The 15,249-nt window shown below is 48.0% G+C and overlaps 1 protein-coding gene across 44 annotated transcripts in view; it reads right to left on the reverse strand.

The window, feature by feature from the left end:
* The window catches only part of LOC138582666 (protocadherin gamma-C3-like), a 1,158,828-nt gene that overhangs the window by 161,177 nt on the left and 982,402 nt on the right, over positions 1-15,249 (reverse strand). The window contains exon 1 of one of the 44 annotated variants that reach the window (XM_069654142.1): positions 4,251-6,883. The exons of the other annotated variants lie outside the window; for them this stretch is intronic. Coding sequence (XP_069510243.1) covers positions 4,251-6,686 — 2,436 coding nt within the window. The 5' untranslated portion in view covers positions 6,687-6,883. Of the gene's footprint in view, positions 1-4,250; positions 6,884-15,249 lie in introns of those variants that run through there. 44 annotated transcript variants of the gene reach the window in all.

Consider the following 15,249-nt stretch of genomic DNA (forward strand, 5'->3'; position numbering starts at 1 on the left):
CATGTTTAACATGAGCACATTGCACCTATGGGGGAAACACTCACATGTAGAGAGCAGTGGGTCTTGGGTGACGGACGTCTTCATGGCTCGCGAATTAGCAGCAGTGTCTACCAGCGAAATACGCATGCAAGTAGTGAGGGGCGCTGGAATGGGGGCGCTAGCTACCGAGAAACATCAGCACTGCGGAGCAGTTTCTACTGATCACCCAGGCATGCTGGTGCTGCTGTGAAATCGGCATGAGTGCACACTGTAAAGGCAGCAAGGCACTCAAAGGGATGCAGATAAGTCAGGCTCCAAACAATCTGAAAGATAAACTCGTCTTCTGTAGAATAGACAATGCATGCCAACATGAGCGCATTATTAGAACATTGCGGACACTGGTGCAATATCACTCATAAAAGGATTTAGATGGGGAAGGCAAAAGGGATACCTTTTAAGTGTAAATACATCAGTTTCTAGACCAGATCTTCGGCCACAAATGAAGAACAAGCATTCACAATAGGGTCACGTCTATTCCCAAAAGATCCTGTAGATTGGGATATTGTCACACTCCCCACTCTGCCAAGTACACAATGGCGAGGACCAGAGGCAGGTCATACTAGTTTCTGGAGAGGAAACCCACAAGCTCTGTGTCCCGCAGCAGCCCCGCCACCAAGCAGTGTCTGGTTCAGCACCTGGAAAACGCTACTACACTGTACTAGCGCCACCCTGCAAACACCACCCCCTCTCTGTGTCTGCACCGTCTTTGGGAGTCTCCCTGTGAGAGAGGGAGGAGAGCGCCCGGATCCACCGCTCCAATAGGAGCAGAGTAGCGCGATGTGCACCTAGATCTAGTGTCTGATCCGCAGCCCATTGGTTTAAAGGTCCTGTCACTCCCAGGCGGTGGAAACGCCTTCCTGTCGGGTACCCCCACACAAACAGCACAAATTAGTGACTGCAGCCCTGGCAGTGCACGCAGCTGCTCTGTTATAAAGCACTGCCAAGGGAAACAGCAGCTCTTGCTATCCAACATGTAGCTCTGATAATCCGGAAATGTAGGCACAGAGAAAATGTAACCAGACTACAATACAGTAGAATAATTTCTTTTAATAAATCACAAAAAGATTGCACCACAAGCAGTGGTGGAAATGGAAAAAAATTGGTGGGGGATACCACAAGGGCCGGGGTGGGGGTGGAGTTTGGGGGGCTGTGCCCGAGGAGGCGGGGCTAAGGGGGCGGAGCTGGCAGTTGACCTCCGATCAAAGGAAATGTCCATAATAATAGTTTAAAACGGCGCAAATTCTTTCATGCTTCTTCTTTTCCAAACTATATATCAATTCCACTTTAAACCACTTCCATGGCACTGGTGAGGAGTTACTTCACTATGCAGATAATAGTTTTGACCAGTGTTGCTGAGTAAATATTCTTTAAAAAGCACAATTTGCATTCCATTTTATAACAAAAAACTTCCCCTTAGATGCTATTCAAACAAAGTGATTTCAGTTCGCCACTGAAGCAGTTGGGTGGCTGCATCGTGTGTTATGTTAATAGGGATATTTATTTATGTATGTAATGTTTGTCGGATACCTCCATATTTATTTAATTACGGATACCTGTATAGTTATTTATTTATGCAATGTTTGTCGGATACAGGTATCCATCCGAAAAACATTGCATAAATAAGTAATTTGGGTCCATGTATCCGACAAACATTGCATAAATAAATAAATACACCGGGTCATGGCTGAAGACTGGATCGTGGCTGAGGTCTGTAACTTTCTCTGGTGACCTCTTGCATGGGGCCACCAGAGGAAGTAACAGTTTGCTTGCAGGCACTTTTTTTCTTCTTCTCCCCTATCGCAGAGCAGGGGTTTGGGGCAGCTTACTCTGGCCGGATCCTGAGATCCGGCTACACCTCTGGTGCCGGATCCCGGATCCGGCGAGAGCCGGCCCAATGATCAGCGCTGAACACAAGTTAACCTCGCATTGGCAATAGAGGCAGGTGAAATATGTTCTAACGCCCCAATAAACATGTTCAGTTGAAAGGCAGTTTCGGAAAGCCCAGTAGTGCCTCACAATACACGCGACGCTGTCAACATTTTGCTGCAACAACAAGAGAAACACAGGTGATTTCCAGTGGGTTACGCTTCCCCACTCACTCTGCTTGTAACTTTGGAAATTGGTAAAAGCCATGGATGAATTGCTGATGGGGGGGGTGATGGGGGTCTAGGTCAAAGGCACATTTCAAAGGGAGAAATGTACTTCTACCCAAGGAAGAAATTGGGCCGGAACAAGACGGAGATGCGCTCCGGCAAAAACTGCCCGAGCACCGTTCCGTGTAGAAACGAGGACCAACCCCCCCCCCCACCCTCCTCCCCAAGTTGAGAAAGTTCTCTGCCCCGGACTGCCACGAGTCTGAGACACAGCATTCAGGAAACTGCCACCAGGCTCGACATATCTCAGACACAAGCAGTCAGGGGAAGAGAGGCAGTGAGCTTCCTCAACGATGGGGTGCGGGGGTTTTTAATCGATGCTCAGTGGAACGCTTAAAGACATATTGCCAGATGCAGCATTTCTATGCGTGCAGCTGAGCCTCGACATGCAACACGCTCATAGACTGCATCTGTAAGTCATCCTTTGCTCAACAGCCCCAACTCACAACAATGAAACTGTCTAAAGCTCTATATTTGTCTCATTCTTTGCACACAATTCACTATCAGGGTGACTATTCTGACAGAGGAAATGAGCACCATAACAAGTGCGCACTGCATGCTCAGAAGGAATGAACATTTCAATTGCTAGCACAGACCTGTTTGATAAATTGGTGGCCATTCTTATGTTCCCAAAATGAGCCTTGTTTTTAATGCAAAGCAGCAGCCGGCATCCAATATTCTGGGCACGCACATAATTCAACACTTAGCTCTGCCTACGCCCCAGTCCCACCTACACCACTGCCAATCAGATCCCAGTGCCGCCCTCACCTCAGAGAATCCACCGCCCCCCACGTGAAGGGGTGGGGGGGGCAGTTCCCCCAGAACATTTTGTGCATTTCCAGCACTGCTTCTACCCCTTAGATTTTCTGATATAATGCCTCAGTGTTAACAAGTGAACCCCCAAATTGGAGGAGAACACACAATGACTACCAGTCCCGAGACCAGCAAACATGATTTTTTTGCTGTAAGACGATTAATTGCGGCTCAAATATTGAATGTGACGTAATAAAGGCTCTTGTGCATTTGCGGTCACACTGTCTGCTTACTTTTTAAGATAACCCCGCCCACATCTACTCCAGCCTCACGGGGCAGATTAAGTCCAGGCCTGTACACATTACCCCACGCTCACTCGTTCTGTTATTCTGCACACTAAAAAACATAGGTAAAGTGTACATCCCGGCGAAACTATACGTAGCAGTGTTCACGGGACTGCGTAGACAGTTTCAGATTTAACCCGAGTCCCTGCTACCCACTCACTACATTGGGAATATTAACTCTGCCCGAAGAAGAAAAACTGGGGCCAGGGGAAACGAGGGAGGCAAGGACAGATAACTGTAACCACGGAGCGACCTCTAGACAGGACTGCGCACGTCACACACCAGCCTTAGCTCACACTTCCAAGCACCCCTACTTCCCCAAACATACGCACACTCCTTAAATACAAGGTAATCGGGTCACAAAAAAGACTGCTCTCGGATAATTAGTACCGGGACAGGGCTGCGAAGCACCTTACCTGCTGCCTGTGAGCAGAGGGAAGGCACACACAGGACGAGTGGGAGGGCAAACCGAAAGTGAAAGCGAAAGCTGATCCACAGCCACTACCCGTTTTCATGCCAACACAAGGACCGCAGTATTCCAAGGAGACCTTGAATTTTACGCTTGTCATTTTAAAATATCTTTGTTTTGATGTCATGTACGACTCTTAAAAACATTTAATTAACAGCCTCCTGTTTAAGACGCACGAAAATCAAATTATTCATTCAATGTCGTACCCACAAGCAAAAGTAACTATTAGTGGCGACTTGTACATTTACTATCAGAGAAACACCAATCAACGTTTGCCCTCAATACCAAATTATGCTGATAAGTGCAGACACCATGTACAGGCCCTACTGGCATCTGCAGCATACACACTGCCCCTAAGCACACACAGGTTGTCAGATTTAACCCATGGAAATAAGCCCGGATTAGTGTAAAACGCAAATGCACGTGTCATAAGTATCTAAAAGCACGATGGATACAAGACCAATGAAGCAAGAACCAAAAGTGCAAGCTCACCTGGCTCAGCTCGTTTATAATAGCACCAGACATAAAGGGGTCTGTTCCAGTCGCATGCCCCGTGGGTTCGGGAAAGCTTGGAGGTTTCATGAAGGTGAAGTCACTGGTGTCTGAGACTTGGGATAAGCAGGCCCGGTAGCCCTGAGTAAGGGGGTTGCTTGGCCTCATGCTGACCTCTCCATAGGTCAGGGACCCATCGGCATTTAGCTGTAGAGTTGGGTGTGTCTGTTTAGTGAAATCTGCAGTTTGTGGTGTGTCAGCGCAGCAGCACACGGAGGTGAGGGGGCTTTCCCCCACAATGCATTTTGCGGACAGGATGATGAAAGTGACCAGACAAAGAACACTGATGGCCACTAAAGAAACAATCAGATAAAGGGTCATGTCAGCGCCGTCCCTGGGAGTTTGGTGGTACTCGTGAGATGTGGGAGTGTCCAGTATGGCGTGTTCCTCGGGTAAGAGGAGGATGGTGACAGTAGTGGACAATGGTGGCGCCCCATTGTCTTTGGCTAGAATAAGCAGTTTCTGGGTTAGGTTCCCGCGCTCTAGAGAGGATTTGGCCGCTCGCAGCTCTCCAGTGTAGGGGGATATCCGAAAAAGAGTGGGGTCTGGGCTCTGCAGAATACTATAGGAGATCCAGGCATTGTGACCAGAGTCAGCGTCTACTGCTGTGATTTTAGTGACCAGGTAACCCACTGGGAATGTGGGGGGGATCCTGAGATCCACTGTAAGCTCTCTGGAGGGTGCTGGGTGCACCAGCACAGGGGCGTTGTCATTTTGATCGGAAATGTATATAAGAACAGACACATTGGAGCTCAGTTTGGGGTGACCGCCATCTTCTGCAAGAACATTAATTTGCAAAACTTGGAGAAATTCGTAATCGAAGGATCGCTGAGCGTAGATGTGGCCGGTGTTGGAGCTGATGTAGAGAAAGGATGAGACGGGGGAGCCTTCTATCTGCTTCTCGGCTATGGAGTAGGTTATGCGCGAGTTCTCGCCCTCATCCGGATCAGAGGCGGACACGGTGCACAGCAGAGCGCCAGCTTCGTTGTTCTCTCGGATGTAGGCATTGATGAAAGGCTGAGAAAACTGTGGAGGGTTATCATTGACGTCTGAAATGTTGAAAACCAGGCTTTTCTGTGTGTGCAGAGGTGGAGACCCACTATCTGAAACACTCAGCTGGATGGAATACTGAGCCCTGCTTTCCCTGTCCAGCTGTCCATCCGTGACCAGGGAGTAGTGATTCTCAAATGACCTGATCTTAAATGGGACGCCTGGGGATAGGTCCACGTGGACTTTCCCATTCAGGCCAGAGTCCCGATCTCGCACTCTGAAAAGCCCCACTGCAGTGCCAATGGCGGCATTCTCGGGAACCGAATGTGCCAAGGAGGTTAAGATCACTTCCGGGGCGTTGTCATTGACATCTTCTATTTCTACCTGGATAACGCAGCCTCCTTGCATTTGTGGCACCCCCCGGTCTGTGGCTTTGACGTGAAGTTCGTAGAAATCGGATTCTTCAAAATCGACCGCTCCTTCTGCACCGACTTCTCCAGTTCGGGAATTCAGATAAAACAACCTGCGGACTGCCTCGGCAGTGTGTTTGTCAAAGGAATATTCCACCTGGCCATTAAGTCCTTCGTCGCTGTCAGTGGCGCTCAGTGTGATCAGTGACGTCTTAAGAGGCGCATTCTCGCTTAGTTTCACTTTGTACACAGACTGGTTGAAGACGGGGGCGTTGTCGTTCACATCCAGCACAATGACAGTTATCCTGGCTGTGCCGGTCCTCGCTGGACTGCCCCCATCAGAGGCAGTGAGGATCAGCTGGTGCTGCTCTTGTGCCTCTCGGTCCAGAGGTTTTTCCAGGACCAGGGCTGGCAGGAGTTTCCCATCCCTGATTTGTTTCACGTCCAGAGAGAAGTGTTCGTTCGAACTCAGCTTGTAATTGCTGACCGCATTCATCCCGATGTCTGGGTCTATGGCGCTCTCTAGTGGAAATCTACTCCCCGCAGTTGCTACCTCCGTGATCCGCACAACATGGTCAGCAGTGAGGAAACTGGGAGCGTTGTCATTTACATCCAGAACCTCCACTTCCAGCCGGACCAGCTCCAGGGGGGTTTCAATAACCAGCTCCTCTGTCAGGATGCAGGTGGGAGTGGCTGCACACAGGCTCTCCCGATCCATCTTCTCATTCACCATCAGATCCCCGCTCAGCAGATCCACGGTGAGATACTGGGCGCTGCTCTCAGATCCCAGCCTCAGCCTGCGCCCAGACAGGGCTGCAGCGTCCAGCCCCAGATCCCGAGCCACGTTCCCCACCACGGTCCCCGGCTCGGACTCCTCCAGCACCGAGTACCGGAGCTTGGCGGAGACACAGCCCCAGAGAAGGAAGAGGCACAGCGCCTGGCATCTCCAAGTCCGCATCGGGCTTTCTGGATCCATGCTTGCCACCGCGTTTCCCCCTCAGAGATTAGTTGTATAATCGAGTGGTTCTTCTAGTGGGCGGCTGATAAGGGAGGGCGGGCAGGAGCCTGTCTGCTAAGCAAGCACCGCTTTTCTCTACAGTCGGTAGCTGCCGCAAGCGTTGCTCAGTGTCAGCTCCTGACAGTGTGCCGACAGTAGGAGGGATTGAGAGGAGGCAAGGCTCTGCTGGGAGGATATTCGGCGCAGTCGAAGACAAGATCTAGTCTGAGTCTCGCTGCGCATTGGCTAAAACGTCGTCTCATTTCAACCCAGTGGACACGCCTTCTTAAAGGTGCACAGACTGAAAGGACTCAATATAAAAACATTGCTAGGAATAGAGCATGTTTTGTATATGTTTAAGAGTTCATTTTATTAATGATATCATGAAAACAGTAAGTAGAGAACTACATGTCGAGTTGCTAAATAGCTTTTGTTTTATCAAATGGTCCTGCTTTATAAAGACCACACAGACCAATCGTGATCAGTTAATCTATCGAGCATTTTCTTCCGAACTGAATGGAAATAACCTTCATGATAGCAGATGCGTCACAACCAACAAGTACATTCTAAGAATAAAAGCAGAGCCAAGGCAGGCGAACTTCCTTTAATAGCAGTGGCAAAACCACAGAGTTAGCCAAATGGGGTTTAAACCATGTCATCACTGACGCTTCACACTACTCAAGCCCTAACTTTTTCTGACAAACTATTCAAGTCAATTAATAACCTGATAAAGTCCTCGAAGGGAACACCAGAGGCTTGCAAAAACAATGCTTGCAGGCATATTGTTCTAAAATACGAATTCATGTGAACACTGAAAATGCATCTTTTGAGAGTCAAACCTCAATACAATCCTGAAATGCTGACAAAGCAATGGAACCGCCATTATGTGAGACCACAACTTCCGTGTGTAAATCTCACGATTGCAGGACGGATGCTCACTTCCACCGAGGGGTGCGCACTGTGGATTTCAAGGGCCCAGAGATGCAGGGGAGAAGCAGGTGACATTATCACTGGGGTGAAGTGAATGATAGCAGGCAGGGCAGAAAGCGAAAGCTGAGTTTCTGACAGCAGAAGTTTGTAAACATTACCCACGTGACTTCCAATACAAAGAAGAAGCAACGCGTGCGCAAAGACAGGCGGTCTCGCGTTCACGCATGTGTCTGCTGGGCGTACATAGAAGCTACTCATTCACTTGAACACTTCAATGTACTGCAGAAGAGCGCAAGGTATCTCCCTATAATAACGAATGGCACCGTGACTTGAGGCCTATGGGTTCACCCACCTTTCTCAAATGGCTCGCTATATATGCACACGTTGCAAACATGTGTTATCCTACAGCTTAATCTCTGTGGTAACCACAGCGGCAGCATCTAGTGGCTGAAAGAAACACAGGCCAATCAGTACCACTCACTCTCACATCCATGTTTCCAAGGCGCGGGCAGAGTACCTCAGCTGGTTATGCAACACTGGCCAAACAGTACTAACATGGGAAATTGTTGTTTGTAAGTGGTTTTGCAAAAAAGTTAAACCTCTGTTAAAAGAGTGTATGAAAAAGGGTGAGCATTGCCCTTCTAGGCCCCGCTCTTGATTCTGGGGTGAAACCCTTTGAAAGAAAGCCTGGAGGGCTAGATGATCCTGGGGCAATGTACATTTTCCAGAAGTTCCTTTTTCTAGAAAGTTTTCCCAGTCTGCACGAACAACAATCCCAAGAATGGAAAAAGGCGCAGTCATTAAAACCACTAATGAAAAGTCTAGTATGCTGACTTGAGGAAGCAGTGGTGGGGGCCAAGGGCAGGATTAACACCCCTAGATGTCTTAGCCATTCCCCACAAATAATGATGTAAACTTTGTGCTGGGTCCCCTCTCCCTTCTTCCCGTATGGTAGTAACCAAAAGCATTAAGGGCCTGATCTCCAGATGTGTTCGACTAGAACTCCCATCAGACGTAGCCAACACAATCAGTAGTGGAGATCATAGGAGTTTGAGTCCAAAACATATGGAGAGACACAGGTTGCAGACCCCTGCCATTTAATACAATTACTCTATATATGGTCAAATTTTTATATTATAATGAAGCGTCCATTTTGAAGAAAATAATTGTATCTATTAGAAGGGGGCGGCGGGTCTTTAAGGAGGAGAATGTCACGGAAAAGACTTGCTGGGATGACTATGGTGTATTGTAGGGATGACATGTGCCCGTCGTGGACGCCACAAATAATTAAGGCAGCTAGAACATCAGCCACTGTCGCTGCTTTCTCTTCCCAGGATGCTGGGCACCCGCTGTGCATGCGAGTGATGTGGTGATAGTCTTTTATTCTAAGAGAAAATTGAGATCATCTCTAGGACAGGTGCAAGGCTTGCTCATCCACCATCCTGTGATAGATGGATCTCACCACCAGTCATAGTTTCCCCGAGAGGGTCAGTCCTCAATGGTCCCTCTGCCAAATGGCTATTCGTGTACAGAGATAGCAACATTATGGCATACCAGAGTTTGTTTATGCATACAGGAAGGAGACTATGCCAGCACAGAAAGCCCATTTGCTATGCATGAGCGAATCAGGAAATTGCAGGTTTCACCTTCTTTAACACTGCCTCATCCAATTCACGGATACTGTAAGTACACGTAAAAGTAATCAACATTTTCTTTGAACAGTTATTTCTAAAGTTAAGTGCCTAGTTTTCAAATCTGCCAAAACCCTCTGCAGTCAGGTAACACACATAACAATAACAGTGTAATGGCACGCTATAGAAAAGCTCTTATTTTCATGTAAATGGGGGATTGACCTCAGCATAAGAATAATGTCTTGATCTTCAATGCTTTGTATGTTAATGTTTAAATATGTATTTAAAAAAACGCTACTTGAGTTCTTATAGCTGCTAAATTGTAGAGCATGATGCATCCGGCTCAAGTCATCGAATAGGCGAACCACTGTCGCCGTACAGAATGATAAAGACAAATTCCACACCTTGGTGATGTGTGTTTAAATAAATGTTTTTTGTTATAGTGTTGCCTTTTTGTGCCAACACATGTTTTCCAAAATTCATAGCATTCTCTCAAGGCAAAGCATAAGACTATCCAAAACACTCCCTGAAATTGGGTTCTGCATGATTAGTCCTTAGAGGGTTGTGCCTCCCATTATGCCTCCCCCTTGTTTTCCTTGATGTCTTCCCTAGCCCCGCTGGCCCAATTTCAGTGGTGGGGGGTGGACTGAAAGTGAGGCCCGAGACCCGGATCCCAGGGGAGCGCGAGAGTTGGGGACCATTAAAGAAGGCATTGTCACCTGCATGGCGTCTTTGCCCTCATTTTGATGTTTGGATTTGCGTTTCACAGAATAACAGAAAGGACTCTCGTTTCCTTGGGTCAAACTAGATGAGGGAGTGCTGTGCCCAGATGACAAGAACATTAAAGTCTCACAGTGATATAACTGCGGCATCGTGGAGAGCGTCCTGAAGCCCATTTTGCAGCAATGTACAAACAGCGTGAAGTATGCATCAGCCCAAAAAGGCAAAACTATGACAAAAAACAATAAAGCGTTAACAAATCGTAAAGCACCAAGGTTTGGAATTTTTCTTTCCACATTACCACATGGATATAGTGTTAACGGAACACGTTTGTCAACACAGAAGATTCTGCTGCTGCTCAACATGATAACCTTACAGAGTAACTTGACAAAAGCTGAAGCGCAGAGGTGGTATCCACCGCCTATTACGTTCACCCCACTTATCTATACAATGAGGATTCACATCAGTGTTCACTTCTTTCTCATCATTTATTGTATCAGTTCAGAGAAACACCCAGTCAAAGCAATGCATACATTCTAATGGCAAATGTATAACACAATATGCACACATGCGGGTGACATGCATATAATCAGCACTTAACTCTACTGAAAACCTTACACATCGCCTGCACTGCACCATTGTGAATTACCTTCTATTAGCAAAGACTGACCTGCAAAGCTTACAGAGTTGTTGGAACATGTCCCATGGCTGAGAGTGCAGATAAGTAGCTTAGCTCCCCAGTTACATGACCTGGATTATATATGCATAGCAGAGCAAAGTTCAGTTCACATCCTATACTATGTTCTTGATGATCATACACCTCAGAACCATGATGTATAGTACACAAGGATTTGCTCAGTCACATGTCTGCAGCCCATCTTGATACCATCTGATACTATACTTCTGTGCAACAGAATATTGGATCCCTCGATCATAAACAGGGCTCTCAATTTCTTAAAAATCCCAGTAGACCTGCAGGGTTGAGTTCCTTAGTTTAAATACTCAACCTAAGAGAAATGCATTCACCCCATGGTGATGGGTGACAACATATTTACCAGTGTTCTCTGTAAAATGGAGGATGTCATCAAGAACACACTTCATATTTGGTGCAATGCTGCCACCCAAAGGGCAGCCATGCACAGTGAAAGCTTTACTTGCCATTTTCTGCAACAACAAAAAAACCTTGTTAGCAGTAAATGGCAAATAAAAGTTTCAAACATCATTATACTTGCAAGCCAGGACTAGCCCCATGTGAATAGTACCTGCCATTCCTAAAATCTCCTTACCAATGCGAGTGAGCTAGTAGATTTTGTGAGCCCTGATACATCTTTTTACCAGAATTTCTAAGAAAATAAAAAAAAGAACACAAAAATATATCACATATTTCATTCAAAAATCTAAACGGCCTTTTCTTCACATCACACTCCAATTCCATTCATTAGTCTAGGTCCTGCAATGTTGCAACTCTTCTGCAGCTCTGCTTTTGCATAGAAACTACCGTAGATCTTGCTGGGGTTGCTTTCCCGATGGCTTGCAGTCACAGTACACTTTAGGGATGCTTGCATCTGCATATCTAGAAAAAGTGCACAAGCCATCACTTTGTACCCAGCTACACCGACAACTCAATGGCTGTTGGTCTTTGGTCTGCCGCCATTCACTGCATTTCATACCCAGAGGTAGATGGCTCAGCATGACACCAGTCAACATTCTACTGAGATTAGGAGTCCGCATTTCATCCAGGCATTCCTTCCAACTTGCTTCAAGTGCAAATCCTCTGCAGGGGTCTAAGATCTCCAAGTCCTTCATCTTAGAGCAACCCTCCCCCATGGCTTTGTCTCTTCTCTTTTCTTATAAATCTCTTCACTACTCTGTGTTATCATCATTTCTTTTTTTAAAGTGTCCCCAATGCAGTGATCTCATTTGGCTTTAAATGTCCTTAAACTTGGGAAAGAGGCTTCCTTATCTGATAACAAAAGTTCTATTGCAGCCTTATTTGTCATAATGGGGTACTTGGTTTACATCTAGGTCTGATAATATACAGCATCCTTACCTCAACTCGTTCCCTTTATTGAGAAGTCCTCCAGTTCGCATCTCACTCCCGCCACTGGAGTTGATGTTCTGAGGCCCATCAGTTCAAGGAGGGAAGCCTTTTTCATATGCCACAGCTCCCACAATGCTATCAATTTATCTATCTTCCCGTGTAAAACACACTAACCACTGGGTCAGGAGTGGTGATTAAGCAAGTAGAACGCTACCTCACCTGGCTGGGATCCTGTAATCCACTTATCAAGGCAGCACAAGTATCCGTTCCATTGGCCATGTCTCTTAGTTCCGGAAAGTTCAAGGGTCTCCGAAAGGTGAAATCGCTGTTGTCTGACTCTGGTGTCAAACAAGTCCTGTAACACTGGCTCTGCCCATCGGCTGGCCTGATGCTCACCTCGGCTGCATACCTCAAATTCCCATCCGCAGTCAACTGGAGGGTGGGGTAGGAATACTTAGGAAAGCCCATGGCTTGTGGCTTTTCGGGGCAACAGCAACATGTGGTCCTATGATGTTTCTTCCTGAGGCATTTAGCTGAAAGAATGATGAAAGTAACCAGAGCCAGCACACTGATAGACACCAAAGAGATAATTAAATACAGGGTCATGTCCGATGTGTCATTAGTGTGTTTGTGGAAATCAGCAGACTGGACACTTTCGTCAGCGAGTGTGTCCTCCAACGATAGGAGGGCGGTGACTGTGGATGACAAAGGGGGATCTCCATTATCCTTCACATGGATGATGAGCTTCTGTGTCTGGTTGTCCCTCTCTTGGAAACCCCTGGCAGCTCTGATCTCACCCGAATATGCAGATATCCGAAATAGGGAGGGGTCTGTACACTGCAGAAGACTATAGGATAGCCAGGCATTGTGACCAGAGTCTGCATCCACTGCAGTGACTTTAAGGGCGAGATAGCCTACCGAGAAAGACCGGGGTATCTTGTGATCCACGGTGAGACCATGTGATGTAACGGGGTTCAGAATCACAGGGGCATTATCATTTTGATCAGAAATATATATAAAGACAGTGAGGTTGGAGCTAAGCATTGGCGACCCACCGTCTTCTGCCAAGACTGTAATGGCCACGACTTGTACGGCCTCATAATCAAAAGAGCGCTGGACATAGATATTTCCATTGCTGGAGCTGATATACAGAAACGAAGAGACCGGGGAGCCTTCTATCTGGCTTTGTAGGATGGAGTAGGATATGCGCGCATTATCCCCCTCGTCGGAGTCAGTGGCCGATACTGTGTACAGCAACACACCTGGATCATTGTTTTCCTTGATAAAAGCATTCAGGACTGGGTGTGGGAACTGAGGAGGGTTGTCATTGATGTCAGAAACATTAAGAACTATAGTTTTTTGTATACGCAGGGGAGGGGACCCCAAATCTGTAACCATCATTTCAATGGTGTATTGGGGCACACTCTCCCTATCGAGAACCCCATCCGTGAGCAGCGAATAATGCTTTTTAAATGACTTGATTTGAAATGGAACTCTGGCTAGTAATTCTAAACGAACCTCTCCGTTTTGGCCGGAATCCCTGTCTTTGACTTGAAAAAGCCCCACTGCAGTTCCCGAAGGAGTGTTTTCTGGCACGGAGGTTTCCAGGGAGATCACTACAAGTTCCGGAGCGTTATCATTCACGTCCTCTATTTCCACCTGAACAATGCAGCGACCTTCCATTTCCGGTACGCCTTTGTCTCTGGCTGTCACGTGGATCTCATAAAAACGGGCTTCTTCGAAATCCAGAGCCCCTTGCACTCGAATCTGCCCTGTAACTGGGTCCAGGAAGAACAACCTGCGAGCGGAATCCGCAGTGTGATCTGCATACGAATATTCGTATTCGCCGTTCAGACCTTCATCGGCGTCGGAGGCGTTCAGCGTGAGGACCACCGTGCTGAGCGCGGCATTTTCGCTAAGTTTCACTTTATACACAGACTGGTTGAACAGGGGGGCATTGTCATTTACGTCCAGGACAATGACAGTCACGACGGCCGTTCCAGACCTGGGCGGGGCGCCTCCGTCTGACGCTGTCAGGATCAAGTGGTGAGTCCCCTGGTGCTCTCTGTCCAGAGCTTTTTCCAGCACCAGTTCGGGCAGCAGGGACCCGTCTTTTAGAGTGCTCACACTGAGTGAAAAGTATTGGTTTTTATTCAGGGTGTAGTGACTGACAGAGTTTAATCCGACGTCTGCATCGATAGCGCTCTCTAGTGGAAATCGAGTTCCAGGCGTGGCCAGCACTTCTGTAGCCCGTACAAATCTGTCAGCAGTGGGGAAAACAGGAGCGTTGTCGTTAACATCCAGAATCTCCACCTCCAAGCTGAACAGTTCCAGGGGGTTTGCAATGACCACTTCCTGGGAGAGAACACAGCTCGGCGAGGCCCCGCAGAGCCGTTCCCGGTCTATCTTCGCGTTCACAAGTAGCTCTCCGTTCTCCACGCTGAGTGTGAAGTACTGCCCGCCGCCCTCGGACCCCAGCCTCAGCCTGCGCTCGGACACAGTGCCAGCGTCCAGTCCCAGATCCCGAGCCACGTTCCCCACCACGGTGCCTGGGTCGGACTCCTCCACCACCGAGTACCGGAGCTGCGCGGAGCCCCAGCCCCAGAGAGAGAGCAAGCAGAGCGCCTGCCACCTCCACGCCTGCAGAGAGATTGCCGGGCACATTCCGTGCATGTTACTCTTGCGGGGTTATGTTGGAAATGCCTGTATGGGCAGCCGAGAGCGAGGGAGAACCGACAGAGGGTTGTGTCCGGGCTGCAGAGCACGTCCAGTCATTCACTGAAGGCAGCGTTCGGCGGGACGAGGTTGCTTCGGTTCCTCTGCCTCCTGTGTGTGTATGAAGGTAGGGGAGAGTGTGGGGAGTCACACAGCTTCGGGGAGAGGCAGGAGAAGGGCGAGAGATGATCTGGTCTCAGCCACAAAGCCCATTGGCTGAGAGAACCACCCTCGTCCAATCATTGGAGCCGACACCCCGAGCTTTTAAAGCCCTGGAAACGCACAGACGTGTGTTAACCCACTCAGACACTTTCTTTCTATGAGCGTGTATTCGTTGTGTCAAAGCACAGGAACAGACAGTAAAGATGGCGTTATGTGACATGGGTATTTAAATGAGTCCAGTCCTCCATACACAATGCGACATGCAGGACTAGCGCCCAGTTGATATCAGGGATATTTGAGCATTTGTACCTGTCACACAGGGGCCTGCAGACCCCATGCCGAA

Source organism: Ambystoma mexicanum, chromosome 3q (genome assembly GCF_040938575.1).
Source record: "Ambystoma mexicanum isolate Mex_15411 chromosome 3q, UKY_AmexF1_1, whole genome shotgun sequence".
Classification (NCBI taxonomy): Eukaryota; Metazoa; Chordata; class Amphibia; order Caudata; family Ambystomatidae; genus Ambystoma; species Ambystoma mexicanum.